This window comes from Podarcis filfolensis (assembly GCF_964270895.1).
Source record: "Podarcis filfolensis genome assembly, chromosome: 6".
Taxonomy (NCBI): domain Eukaryota; kingdom Metazoa; phylum Chordata; class Lepidosauria; order Squamata; family Lacertidae; genus Podarcis; species Podarcis filfolensis.
In genome coordinates this window covers 8,104,855-8,119,484 of record NC_139609.1, presented here as the reverse complement: position 1 = coordinate 8,119,484, position 14,630 = coordinate 8,104,855, and the positions used below count along the sequence as shown (strand labels likewise).

Sequence of the window (14,630 nt, the reverse complement as noted above, 5' to 3'; positions counted from 1 at the left end):
GGCCACCTCATGAGAAGAGAAGACTCCCTGGAAAAGACCCTGATGTTGGGAAAGATGGAGGGCACAAGGAGAAGGGGACGACAGAGGACGAGATGGTTGGACAGTGTTCTTGAAGCTACCAGCATGAGTTTGACCAAACTGCGAGAGGCAGTGGAAGACAGGAGTGCCTGGTGTGCTCTGGTCCATGGGCTCACGAAGAGTCGGACACGACTAAACGACTAAACAAACCACGTATACTCAGAAGGAAGTGCTTGCACTGCCTTCCCAAAGCCTGGAAAAGCTGGGACAGCACTAACTAGGCATGAACACATGGAGTTGCATTATATAAAAAAAGTTAGAAGAGCCTACTGGATCAGGCCAATGGCCCATCTAGTAAAATATCCCGTTCTCAGAGTGACCAACCAGATACGTATGGGAAGCTCATAAGCAGAACCCAAGCATGAGAACAGTTTCCTGTCCTGTGGTTTCAAGGAACTGATATTCAGAAGACACAGTCTCCAACAGTGGAGGCACACCAGAGTCACCATGACTTGTAGCCATCAATAGACTGCCTCCATGAACTTGTCCAATCCTCTTTTTAAGCCTTTATGTTGAGTTGGGCCCCTGGTGAGACATTTTGCCGTCCTTGTGGTTTGGATCACTGTCAAACCTGCTCTTACGCATGAGTAAAGCATGCACATAGCTGCCCTTTCATCAGACAGACAGCAAATCCAAGTTCCACTGTGTACATCTCTACTGTGAAGTGAATTTGTGAACTCATAGTGAAGAAAGAGTAGAAAGACAAGGTGATTAAACCTTTTGTACTGCTTTTGTACCATGCAGTGGAGCTCTGCAAACATTCTGCTGGCTGTGGCTTGGCATTTAACAGCATGTGATCAGCGAGGAGGAGGAAATTTTATTCCATTTAACTGTTGCAGATTTACTGCAGTGAAAAAGGGCTATGTAACCCGAGAAGCGACAGAACAGAGAGATCAAAGCTGCAGTCTGGAAACTAAAATAAACCTTCAGGCTACTTCCTGCAAGAAAATTCACTCTGGCAACTAAAACAGAGTCCACCTAAAAACTGTTCTGTTTTATGAGCTGTCACAGCAGCTCAAGTGGTTTGGACCAGTCAAGTTCAGAACATTATATTTCCTTGTTTCTGTCTCACATACTTCTGTAAGCAGTTTTATAGGGGAGTTTTATTTTAAAAAGAGAAAAATAGATTCCCACCCCTCCTCTGGGCTGAAATTGAGAAGGTCACAGCTAAACACATTAAAATAAGCAGGTCTTCGTTTGCACATTCCATGCCCATTTACTACATTTTAATATTTTATTTTTGGGATTTACAGGCAATGTACATTTTCTTTATTAAGTCTTCCGCATTCTGTTCAATTATTGTTTAATATAGGCACAAATCAGTTTACACAGCCCAGATGGCTTGTAACCCAGGAGCTGGTCTATTCCAAGCACCACATCTGGAGGAAGTTCAGGGAGCAGCAAGAACATGGGAATTAATTAATACTAAGTTTCAGAAATTGACAATTTTTTTGTTCTCTCGTAGGACATGGAGGAACCTGAAATTACTGCACCAACATTCAAGACCCAGTTTCAGTATGTATTAATGCTGACCAGACTGCAGGTGTAAGTGAGTTAAAGAGCCACATGTGAGAAAACAAGGCAGCTAAATACTTGAGCTAGATTAACAGCTGAATACACAGTCTCCAAGAGAAAAGCATCAGATAAATGTTCTGCTCAGAATTATCACCACTCACTACAATTCACAGATATTTTATGAAATAATTAAAAACTAATTGCTAAAGCAAATTGCTAAAACTTCTACAAACTGCAAGTTACTTAGCAAAATTCATTGTCAGAGCTATCTGTCACTCACTCACTCACTCAAAGACACACTTCTCTACAAGGCCTAAATGCAGGTCCTGCTATCCAAACACAATGTGTTCTCAGGAAATTGTTTGTTAGACAAGCATTCACGTAATGAGTTGACCATTTCCATTGTTTCCTATGAGAACATTTCTAATGTGTTCCCAACCACAGAATTTTGACTCCCATATGATGAAAAAATAACTGGGAAAACCTTCTTGAAACCTTGCAAAAGGCAAACAAGGGGAAAAAAATACTCTCTTATTGATCTGAACTCTCCCCTTTCCTCCCTACCTCCCACCATGGTTTCTAGTAAAATGGCGGATGTGGATCAGCAAAACACCCAAAGTAAGTCTTGTTTAAGGCTGCTTATTCGCTTACAGTACTACACACAAGTCTGGCTGACTATCTAAATCTGTATTGTATACAGCGCAGTTTGGGTACTAACTCCTTGTGTTTGGATAAGTGGATCTTTGTATAATGAGCGTCTGGATAGCAGGACCTGCATCATCATCATCATCATCATCATTTATTTATACCCCACCCATGTGGCTGGGCTTTCCCAGCCACTCTGGGCTGCTTCCAACAAAATATAAAAATACCATAATGCATCAAACATTAAAAGCCTCCCTAAACATGTATGTAACTGGAAACATGTTAACCAAAACCTCGGAGGTTTCATTCTGTGTTGCACAGCCACCTCCCCGTTTTTTCACTACAGTTCAATACTAAAAGCGCAATTTAACAGGAACAGACCTAAGATGTGGCCACTCCAGGACTATGTTTGCCTCCCACCTACAAACACAAGCACACACACCCCAACACAAATGAAGTGTAGAAAATATACTTGAGCAATAAAAAAAAGTTATTAGAAGCGCAGAGGCACCACCAAATACTGTATTTTTCTGTGTATAAGACTAGGTTTTCCCCCTAAAAAATAATGTCAAAAATTAGGGGGTGTCTTATACTCTGGGCCATCTCCCCCCCCCCATTTTCATAAATATGAGTACCCAAAAATAGGGGGCATCTTATACATGGGGGCGTCTTATAGACGGGAAAAGTATGGTAAGCTGTGGGAGGTTCTGTGGAGAAACAACATCTAAACGACAACTCTGCAGACAGATCTCTGGTTTCACAGTCTTTGGACAACCGTAGACACAATGGAAAAACTGAGACTAAGGCTAGAGAAGTGTTTCAGAAATGGGAGGATTTATAAATGAACTGTCCTAGGCTGAACTCTCCCAAGAGCTTAGCTGCTCCCAGCCCTCTTGGTTGCCAGCATCATTGACCAATGATAGCAGCAGTAACTTCGCAGAGTTAAGCAGCATTCTGTTTCTGCCTGATTCTGTAGTGAAGATCCCTGAGCACACCTGTACACTGCACTGCTGAATCTGGAAAAGTGTCGTTTTTCAAAGGAAGGAGAAAAGCTGAGATACGAAAGGCCATATCTCCCTAGAAACAGTGTTTCTTCAAGTTTTGAGGTCAGATTGCAAGTAAACCATGACCCAACTCCATGTCCGGGAAAGTGCCTCTTTCCTGCAAAAGGAATAAGTGGTTGGAGTGGAGTCACAATGGCTTAGATAGGTGTCTGGTCAAAGCCCTGCTGACTGCTAACCAAACAGTATTATGCTGGACACTTTTATGTGTCCTTCTTGCTAGAGGCCCTGCCCATCAGCCAAGAGGCCAGAAGACCTGGAAGTAAAGACTCCCCCACCCCAGAACTCCTGGAGAATGCCAAGACTATCTTATGCCATCCGTGATATAAAACCCTGGCAGCAATTTTGACTAATAGGCTTAATACCATTAATAAGTAAATGTTCTGATGATGATCAAACAGGTTTCACTAAATAATAAGGTTCCAACATTTATTTTTCGATTTGGAATCATGGAGAAGGGTCCTATTTTTTGCAAGCATTTCAGACAGTGAATATAATTTTGAACTTTTTAAAATTATTATTAATTGAACTCCTACTCCTACAGCCAAGCAGCGCATCAGTTGACCCCAATCCACTGTATTGTCTTTTCTTGTGCTATGAGGCAGGGCTCCCTGCTCTCACTGACAGGCACCTCCACTTTCAAGAGAGGGGCTGCATCCAACTAAATTCTACTCAGAGAAGAACCACTGGTATTGATGGATCCAAGTTAGGGGATCCTTTAATTTCAACGGGCCTGCACAAAGTATAGCTAACAATGGACACAATCCAAGGTATTTTGTAATATGGATTAAGTAGGTACAAAGGATCAAGATCCTTGATGAAATGTGACATGTTAAAAAACAGCACGAGAATAAAACTGTCTTAGTTATACAGTGGTACCTTGCTTTACAACCATAATCCATTCTGGAGGTCCGTTTGTAAACCAGAACAGGTTGTAACCCAAGGCACGCTTTGCCAATGCCCCCCCCCCCAATTTTTGTTCGTAATCCAAAGAAAGGTTGCACTTCTGGGTTTGGCGTGTTTATAATCCAAAACATATGCAAACCATAGATGTATGCAAACCAAGGTACCACTGTATTAAGTATAACACCATAGTCAGCAATACCTGGGCATAAAGCAGGCAAGCTGATGTTGTTGCCACTGGCACGGGCAGTACTTGAAAGCTGAGTTGCAAATATGTTTGGATGCTTTCCTGAGAAGCTACAGCTCTTCCTCAGCAGTGAAAGGGAGATGGGAAGCCGGTGTTGCTTGGGAGCCACTGATAAAGACACTGATGGAGGTGGAGAAAGAGCCCCCGGCGGCTCTGCCCGGAATTGAAGGGGGAAACATGAAAGGAATATCTAATATATTCAAAGCTTGTTTTCTCCTGCTCTGAAGGGCAAGGCCCAAACCAATGGATACAAGTTACAAGGAAGGAGATTCTGATTCAACATCAGGAAGAACTTTCTGATGGTAAAAGCTGTTCAACAGTAAGCTGGACCATCTCAGGGGGTGGTGGACTTTCCTTCGTTGGAGGTTTTTAAGCAGAGGCTGGATGGCCATTGGTCACTGATGCTTTAGTTGAGATTCTGCATTGCAGGGGGTTGGACTAAATGACCCTTGGGTCCCTTCCAACTCTACAATTCTATGATTCAATCCTCGTTGGGCTGTTTTGGGGGTTCATATCCTTATGGTAAAGTTAAAGGGTAAAGGGACCCCTGACCATTAGGTTCAGTCGTGACCAACTCTGGGGTTGCGGCGCTCATCTCGCTTTATTGGCCGAGGGAGCCGGCGTACAGCTTCCGGCTCATGTGGCCAGCATGACTAAGCCGCTTCTGGCGAACCAGAGCAGCGCACGGAAACGCCATTTACCTTCCTGCCAGAGCGGTACCTATTTATCTACTTGCACACTGATGTGCTTTCAAACTGCTAGGTTTGCAGGAGCAGGGACCGAGCAACGGGAGCTCACCTCATTGCGGGGATTCAAACCACCAACCTTCTGATTGGCAAGTCCTAGGCTCTGTGGTTTAACCCATAGTACCACCCGCGTCCCTATCCTTATAGTAAAGGTAAAGGTAAAGGTACCCCTGCCCGTACGGGCCAGTCGTGTCCGACTCTAGGGTTGTGCGCCCATCTCACTTAAGAGGCCGGGGGCCAGCGCTGTCCGGAGACACTTCCGGGTCACGTGGCCAGCATGACAAAGCTGCATCTGGCGAGCCAGCGCAGCACACGGAAATGCCGTTTACCTTCCCGCCAGTAAGCAGTCCCTATTTATCTACTTGCACCCGGTGGTGCTTTTGAACTGCTAGGTTGGCAGGCGCTGGGACCGAGCAACGGGAGCACACCCCGCCGCGGGGATTCGAACCACCGACCTTTCAATCGGCAAGTCCTAGGCACTGAGGTTTTACCCACAGCGCCACCCGTGTCCCATATCCTTATAGTACTTTTGTCTAAATATTTTTGGGGGGATTTTAGCTGACTTTGGGTTCCCTCAAAACCTCCAATACCACCTCCTTGCATGTGGGGGTTGCATTTTGAATGCAACAGGACTCCCAAGCCGGGCATTGGAAATGGAGGGAAGGAAGATATTTGCCTGTTAAGGTCATACCTTTTTTCGGATTAGAACATTCTTTCCTCTGGAAACACCAGTTTTTCAAAGCCTCTAGAGACCTTTTCTTGTTCACTGAAGTAGATTTACAGTTTGCTAATGCTGATGTGTGATAAACTAATAAAACGTTACTACTGGTTTATAGGCCCAATCTGCTAATAAAATCTAATTCAGTTCTTCCTGGTGAGGGTAGGCAAATGAATGATGTCCAAGTGCTAAAAGTCGAATATCACTTCATTTCACTGGACTTAAAGGGAACTCAGAAGTGTCTTAAGGACATTCAACAAAAGTGCACGTTATATGTAATGATTAAGAGTCGCCGCCAACGTAGCCACTATCGCCCGGATCCAACTCTGGCTACGTGAAGTTATGATGGCTAGCAACTCCAGATAAGCATCAAAATCTGCAACCAGCTAAAAGCGCTGCAGTGTGGATTGTATCATCCATCTTCAAATGCACATGAAAACATGCATCTGATATACCTCTATATTTGCTGACCTGCAAACATGAGCCTGCTTCCCCATAAAGTTCTCTTTATCCGAATAAAGGCACATACATGGTTCTATATAATGATACAGTACTAGTATATGCATACTAGGGGCTGTGCCTGCCGTCACCAAGCCCCCTTCCTTTAGACCTTGCCAACCCTGCCCTTATAGCTCATGCAAAGCCCCCCATCCTCTTACACTTTGCCCAAACCACTACCCAATCCTGATAGTGGCTGGTGAGCTGGCATGGGTGGGGTTCAGTTACTCTCCCAGCTTGCCAACACTGTGGGCCACTACCACTTAGCAAAAGGGGCAGGGACCTCAGTGCATGGTGGTGGAGCCAATTCAAAGCTCCTGCCTCCATGCGCCATGCTAAGCTCCCATGTTACATCACTGGGCAATAATGGCACGCCAAAACAGTTCATCCTTCCCTCCTTACTGCTTGCCTCAAACAATTATCATTTCAGCCTCAGCTGTGCAGGATGAGGAAGGGGAAAGTGGCCGATGACAGTAGCAGAAGAGGAGAGGTGCTGAGGAGTTATTCTGTTCTGCCTGTTCCTCTGTGGCTTGCATGGGCCTCCTTGGCCACTGCCACTGTAGAGGCTGAAATAGCAGCATCAGTCTGAGATAGGTAGTGGCAGAGCAAGCCAGTTGATGGGAAGGTAGTCTGTCCTGACAGTTCCTATGTGGCTCACCTGGGTCACCTGCCCATCTGCTTGCCCACCTGGGCTGCCCACCTGCATGACAACTCTTCACTGCAAATACAGGACAGTGGTACCTTGGTTCTCAAACTTAATCCGTTCCGGGAGTCCGTTCAACTCCCGAAACTGTTGGAAAAACAAGGCGCGTCTTCTGATTGGCTACAGGAGCTTCCTGCACTCAACTGGAAGCCGTGTCAGACATTCAGCTTCCGAAAAATGTTACCTAACCGGAAAACTCACTTCCAGGTTTGTGGCATTTGGGAGCTGATTTGTTTGGGAGCCAAGCCATTTGACTACCAAGGTACCACTGTATACTGGGATTAGGTTCCCACCATCTACAAATATTAAAGAATTTTGAAACAAAAGCAACTGCAGTAATTTTATGGACTGTGACATATCTTGCTCTACCACGGCCAGAAAAGGTAAGGAAACACTACCATGGTAATAGCAACTTTTACAAACCACAAACGACTTGCCGTTAGCTGGGGAAAGATAGAAGTGTGACAAATATATAATAAAGGATGTGTGGCAAAGTCTTCACTTTTTTACTCTATGTCCTGTGTTGTTTTTAAGACATACGAGCTTTCCTTATTAGAATGTCTTAACCTACCAGCTTATAAATTGTACAGAACCAGCTTTGTGACAGTCTTACATTTTTACGGCACACCTACCATCTTGAAACTGTAATACTCTACCCCCACCCCAAAAATCACTAACTTTACTTTAAAACCTCCATTCACAAATGGAACACAATGCCTTTGCAATGAGCATTTCAAATTTAAACTAAATACCACCCAGGTCCCAGTCCAACACTAAATACTACACTATAAAGGTAAAGGGATCCTTGACTTTTAAGTCCAGTCGCAAACGACTCTGGGGTTGCAGCGCTCATCTTGCTTTACTGGCCGAGGGAGCTGACGTTTGTCCACAGACAGTTTTTCTGGGTCATGTGGCCAGCATGACTAAGCCGCTTCTGGCGAAACCAGAACAGCGCACGGAAATGTCATTTACCTTCCTGCCAGAGTGGTACCTATTTATCTACTTGCACTTGATGTGCTTTCGAACTGCTAGGTTGGCAGGAGCAGGGACCGAGCAATGGGAGCTCACCCCTTTGCAGGGATTCGAACCACCGACCTTTTGATCGGCAAGTCTCTCTACACTACACTGGTTCTCAAATGGATCTTCTAGCCCATTTGTGCTGAAAGGCCTGGGTTGAGCAAATTTATTTTATTTGCTTTTTCACCTACCACTGGGGTGGCTGTGGCTCCTACATTTTTCCTTCTACCCTTCTACAGTGGTACCTCCGGTTATGAACTTAATTCGTTCTGGAGGTCCATTCTTAACCCAAAACCATTCTTAACATGAGGCACACTTTCACCTATGGGGCCTCCCGCTGCCGCCGTGTGACTTCCGCTCGCATCCCGGGGCAAAGTTCGCAACCCGAGGTTCCACTGTACATGGTTAGCCTGTTTTAGCTGTGTGAAGCATCAACCAATGACTTAGTTAGAACAAGGGACTACTCTGGCTATGATTTTCCTTGGCTATCTGAAAATTATTTTCTCCGTTTTCTCCTTCCCTCCCCCCTCCATTCTCCTGAGAAGTGTTTGAAACTGGATTCATTTGAAAGCAAAATTGCTATTACTTTGGCAAGGACCCTGTTATTCTGAAATTGCAGGGCTTTTCATTTATGCGCATTTATATCACTACCCTGTATTTTTCACTTGGGGGCTGCATTAGTCAAACTTTTGAAAACTGCATTACTCTGCTCTGCAAAATAAAGCAAAACACACTTTTGTTCTGAGTGTGTCTGTGAGATTTGCGCTTTTGAGTTGTGCTTTATTTTGTGCAAAAAACCCACATTTTTTTCTGTTTATCATCGTCGTCTTCTTGCTGAACCTCAGAAAGCAATACTACCCTCATCCAGCATTGGAGTTCAACAGAACTCCAAACAAAGTAAGAGACTGAAAGCTCATTTTTATTGTAGTCTTAGAAGGGGGAATGGCTGGCAGGGGGTGAGGCATGACTATCATGAACCCTGCACTTCTGAATTTGCCACTATACTACTGTGTTAAGGGGTGGTGGCTAAAATATTTGGCTTGGATACAAGGGCAGCCCAAAGTTACAAACCCCTGGGTAAAGTTATTTTATGGAAGTTATCTAATAAAGAACCAAAAGACAGCGAGAAACATGTGTGTGGTAGTACTGTGTTAAATGCAGTAACAGCTGATGAAATGCTGAAAGTGTTTCTCAAATTGAGAAGGGGAAGGAAGCCTCAAGCACAGAAACATACGATTCTTATTAGGTTGTAAACAGTTAAGCATTAAAATGCCCTAGAATGATATTATGGAATGAATGAAATGCACACTATATAAGAGAATCCCGCCTTTCTGCAATTATTTTTAATTAGCCTTCCTATTAAGTATGATTTTAACTTCCAACACCAAGTCAGATTTGAAGAGATGGGCAGTTGAACTCCGAACGCTGGGGAATAGCAATTCTGCTGTTCATGCCCCAGAGCACTAATGCATTTTACATCAAGCTCAAACATCAGGAAATCCTGGCTTCTGGCGCCAAGAAGTTCAAAACTGTAATGACACATGTCTGAAAACTGGGATTCACTACCCAAATGCTGCTGTCTATTCTTTCAAGCAAATCACTGTCTCCCTCTCCTTTGCTATGTGAAATGGAGTTTTTGCAGCAGAACATGTTTTCAATTAGGTAGTTTTTGTCTTACGAATAGCTCTGCGGATAACCATATAAGAAGTATTCCCAGAAAGAAGGAATGCACTGGAAAAATCATAACACAGGTTTTGTGCATATATATCCTACTATGCTGCCCCAATTCTAATATTTGGCAGAAAAGCTACAATTTTATCAGTAAGTCATATATTATTGAACATTAGCAATATTGCAGCATAATTATCATAACATCACAGCTGTGCCTATGCAACAACTTGCCAGTCCCATTTGAAGCATTTGTGTGCTGATACATTGTGAGAAGGGGAAACCAGCAGCAGCGAGGGCTCACTGATGGGGTTACCTATTCAGTTTCTGAGCTTGAAATGGTACTTTGGAGGATGCTCAAGAGGGAAATTTATTGTCATTCCTATAGTACAAACTGTATTGCAAATTCAGTGATCCAGGTGATCCTCAAATGAAGGGTGGTAAATAAATTTAATGATAATAATTTCCAAGCAGGAAATGATGCCTGAATATACACAGAACAATGTTGTATTTTCTGGAGGTGAGGAAGGGAGAAAGATTTGGCAGGGTAAGGAAGAGACCCACAAGAATGACCTTTGTGAGCATTGCTGTTGAACGCTTGCAAAAATCCTTGATGTTTTGCAAGTATTTGACTGGTTTTGACTTGAGTTGGGTGGGGTTCTTGCATTACTATTTTCTGCATCTGAGAGGCCTCCGTATAGCACAGTATATGAATAATTATGTATCAGATACCTAAAACCCCCTTTTAAATATTTGCAGCAATCTGTGTGAATGCCTCTAAGGTAGGTGTCCATGTGACACTTGCAAAATTAGCACCTGAAGCAGTTTAAAGCAATACCCACCACCATAAAATGAACAAACATTTGCTTGGCAGGCAGCACCCAAAGTTCTGGTCCTGCAATCGCCCCTCACATTGTGTTCAATCCTATGATAAATTAACAGTGCAGGAAGTGCCCCCCAGCTACATTTGAAAAGGGAGTGTCAACTCTTGATTTTTATGTTTGATTTTACTCTAAATCAATCCGGATCTCTGAAAAAAGCAAATTAAGTACACAAAATGTTAGCTGTGTGAATTTAGCACTGCACTGAATTTTCACAGGGTTCATTTTGCAGTGCAAATGCTGCCATGGGATTTTTAATATTTTTTTTAAGAGCGGGGGGGGGGGAGAGATTCTGCCAAAAGATGCCAGCTTTTCATGCTGAACGATGCACATCACGATCTCTCTTCCACCTGGCAGGCAAGAGAAGGGGAGGGGCCTAAGTGTGAATCACAGCTCTAAGCGGCCACTGGAAAGGAGAGGAACGTTTTGCCTTTTCTCACGCATCTCCTTAAATCTACCAAAACAGTGAGGCACTTTTGTAGAATGTAAAAGGTTTGGTTAAAAGGGCCCTCAGCACTAATGCTACTTGGTCTCTACAGTGCAAGGAACCAAAATGCATCTGTTTTCAGGATGTCTTTTTATATACAGTGGTACCTCGGGTTAAGTACTTAATTCGTTCCGGAGGTCCGTACTTAACCTGAAACTGTTCTTAACCTGAAGCACCACTTTAGTTAATGGGGCCTCCTGCTGCTGACGCGTTGCCAGAGCACGGTTTCTGTTCTCATCCTGAAGCAAAGTTCTTAACCCGAGGTATTATTTCTGGGTTTGCAGAGTCTGTAACCTGAAGCGTATGTAACCCGAGGTACCACTGTATACGTTTGCATTCGAGGTTCTGAAAGCAACTGTAACTTTTGTGTGAGGACAACTTGCTTTTTCACAGCTGAAGAAAAGGGCCTCATTTGGCAAACAGACAAGATGTTACACACACACACACACACACACACACACACACACACAGAGCCAGATTGCAGCCATCATCATCTTTCATAAGAATATACAGCCAAGAGGGACCTTAGTGATCAAGATGGATTATTGCCTGCTGAAATCTGTCATCTCAACGGGCCATAAATAAAAATACAGATCTGTGAACCTCACTTTCAGACTCCATAAGCTAGTTTGCATACTTCCATGCTCAAATTTCTCTAGTAAATAGTAATATTTATTTGGTTGGCAATTTAGGTGTCTAAAATAAAGCACGTAAAGGCAATTCAGCTCTCAGGGCTTTCACATTTCTATACCAAAATTTTAAAGCAGCTCCAGGTTGTAGTATTCCCGGAAAAAGTTCCAGTGCCATTTCTTACCAGCTACATTCTTCCTTTGTGTGACATTCTCTTGTTAGGAAATATTCACATACAATGCACTTCTCCCAGACTTGTCTTACTGAAGAAAATACTACAGTTTGTTTATGCACTGTTCAAAGGGATACCTTCCAAACCCATCTCTTTATTTCACAAACATGTCTCCTAAATAAAAGGTGTTCCATAATTCCAGCAAAGAAGCAATGCCAAATCTGTTGCAAAATCAAAGTTCACCTACTTGGTCTTCGCAGAAAAGTTGGCACATGATCAGAGTGGAAGAGACGGGAGAGGTGCAGACACACATTTCTGAAAAAACTAGTGCGGCAATGGATTTTTATGATATTAAATTTTCAAGATGAAAAGTGTGCTTTTGAGTGATTTTAGAAGCTCTAGGGAAAATAGCCCTAGCTTAGTGATCTTTTGCATCTCTTTTCAGTGATGTATATGGTTGCTTTTCGATCATTTAAACATTGCTTCTTGTGATCTCAGCCAATCAAGGTTCACTTTTCCTGGCAGTACACAGCCAGCCAGATCTAATATTGCAATAACTCAACTAAGGGCAAAAAAGCCCTCCCACTGATTGCACAGGCATGTGGGAAACATTTTGTTTTGCTACATTGCAGTTGCCATTTTATTGTACTCAACAGCATCTGCCTTGATCTAGAAGCATATAACACACATGGCTACACGAGCTAAGATATACACAGGGAGATGCACTTCTGAATGTGTCTTCTCATTCACATCTCACCTAACTTAATCAGGTGTGTGGCTGGGCGGGAGAGCACACCATCAATGACAAAGCCCATCCTCTGTTCCTTGACACACTCTTGCGAAGAGCCTCTCTTAAAAGGATGTGGAAAATCACTAAAGGGAGGGTCGTTTTGTAGAAGAAAGTGTTGCAAAACGAGCCACTACCACCCATTTCAGCTCAATGCTTAAAATTACTCTGAGTGGCTTTTTGGAGCCCAGGGCAGCAGCAACAATGCTGTCCATTAGGTAAAAAGATTTTAGTTAAAAAATAATAACAGCAGTAGAGAAATTTATATTTAACAACTCATTTAAAATTACTGAAACCATCTCTGTTAAGTAAATCAAAACTCCAAATACAGACCAGTTTCCAAATAACAATGCCTGTCACAACACGGAAATAATTGTGTGGTCTGGTTTTGTGTTCTGTTTTATTGATTTTGGGAAGCTATCAGAAATACTTTGTTATACCAATCTGTTAGAAGAAACCCAGGATTCAACTGACAGCTGGGGCTTCCAACATAACAAAATGGTAAAGTTTGGTGAATGGTTTCCACTTTGCAGCTTTGTTCCCATATTATGCTTTTTAAAAGTGGCTTGACTTGACAGTTATACTCCGTCATGCACTGGGGGGCTGGAGAGATACAGTCATACCTCAAGTTAAATGCGCTTCGGGTTGAGTGCGTTCGACTTGCGCTCCGCGGTAACCCAGAAGTAACAGAGCATGTTACTTCCGGGTTTCGCCGCTCGTGCATGCGCAGAAGCTCAAAATGATGTCACACGCATGCGCGGAAGCGGCGAAATGCGACCCATGCACGTGCAGACAGGCCGTTGCGTCTTGTGTTCCGTTCGGGATGTGAACGGGGCTCCGGAATGGATCCTGTTCACATCCCGAGGTACCACTGTACAGAAAGAGAATGGCTGCCATATTCTCCTGATATAGGGCTCCCACCAAATCCTACAGCCCCTCAGGCAGCAGAGATGGAGTACAGAATCGCACCTACCCTGAAACATGTGTTTGAAAACGGACAAATCCAAAGCTTAAGATGTGACATTGATAACGTTTGAATTAAGATAAGCTTAGCCTTTTGCAGAATCAATTTACCTGCTGGAGAAATGATGCTGACCCACAAGGTCTCCATTCTGAAGGTGGTAATCACCGAAGAAATCAGGACTCACTGCTCCATCATGTGCTATCAGTCCCTCTATATAAAGAGAAGAGGTAGAGGCTGAGTGTGCTGTTTATTCATTTTTATTTAGTATTACATTTACATCCCACCCTTCCTCCAAAGAGCTCAAGGTGGTGTATATGCTTCTTCATTTCATTCTCACAACAACCCTGTGAGGTAGGTTAAGTTGGGACATAGGGACTGTCCTGAGGTCACCTTCAAGCCTGAGAGGGGATTTAGTCTCCCAGAACCTAGTCTGACCCTTTGACCACTACCCTACCATACTCTAGGAAGTCTTGGCAAACTTGTGAAAATTCAGTCCCAGCGTTATCAATATAAACAATTTAAACCAATTCCCATTAGACCAGGGGTCAGCAACCTTTTTCAGCCGTGGGCCGGTCCACCGTCCCTCAGACCATGTGGTGGGCCGGACTATTTTTTTTTTTTTGGGGGGGGGGGGAAATGAACGAATTCCTATGCCCCACAAATAACCCAGAGATGCATTTTAAATAAAAGGACACATTCTACTCATGTAAAAACACCAGGCAGGCCCCACAAATAACCCAGAGATGCATTTTAAATAAAAGGACACATTCTACTCATGTAAAAACATGCTGATTCCCGGACTGTCCGCGGGCCGGATTGAGAAGGCAATTGGGCCACACCTGGCCCACGGCCCTTAGGTTGCCTACCCCTGCATTAGACTGCTATTTCCCACAATTGCAATTTGCATCTA

General features: G+C 43.6%; 1 protein-coding gene across 2 annotated transcripts in view; it reads right to left on the bottom strand.

Annotated features, from left to right (window-relative positions):
* Window positions 1–14,630, bottom strand: part of KIFAP3 (kinesin associated protein 3) — a 75,256-nt gene that overhangs the window by 6,988 nt on the left and 53,638 nt on the right. For both annotated transcript variants that reach the window (XM_083621688.1, XM_083621687.1), the window contains exon 19: window positions 13,831–13,930. In XM_083621688.1, the coding sequence (XP_083477814.1) occupies window positions 13,831–13,930 (100 nt within the window). The remainder of the gene's footprint in view (window positions 1–13,830; window positions 13,931–14,630) is intronic.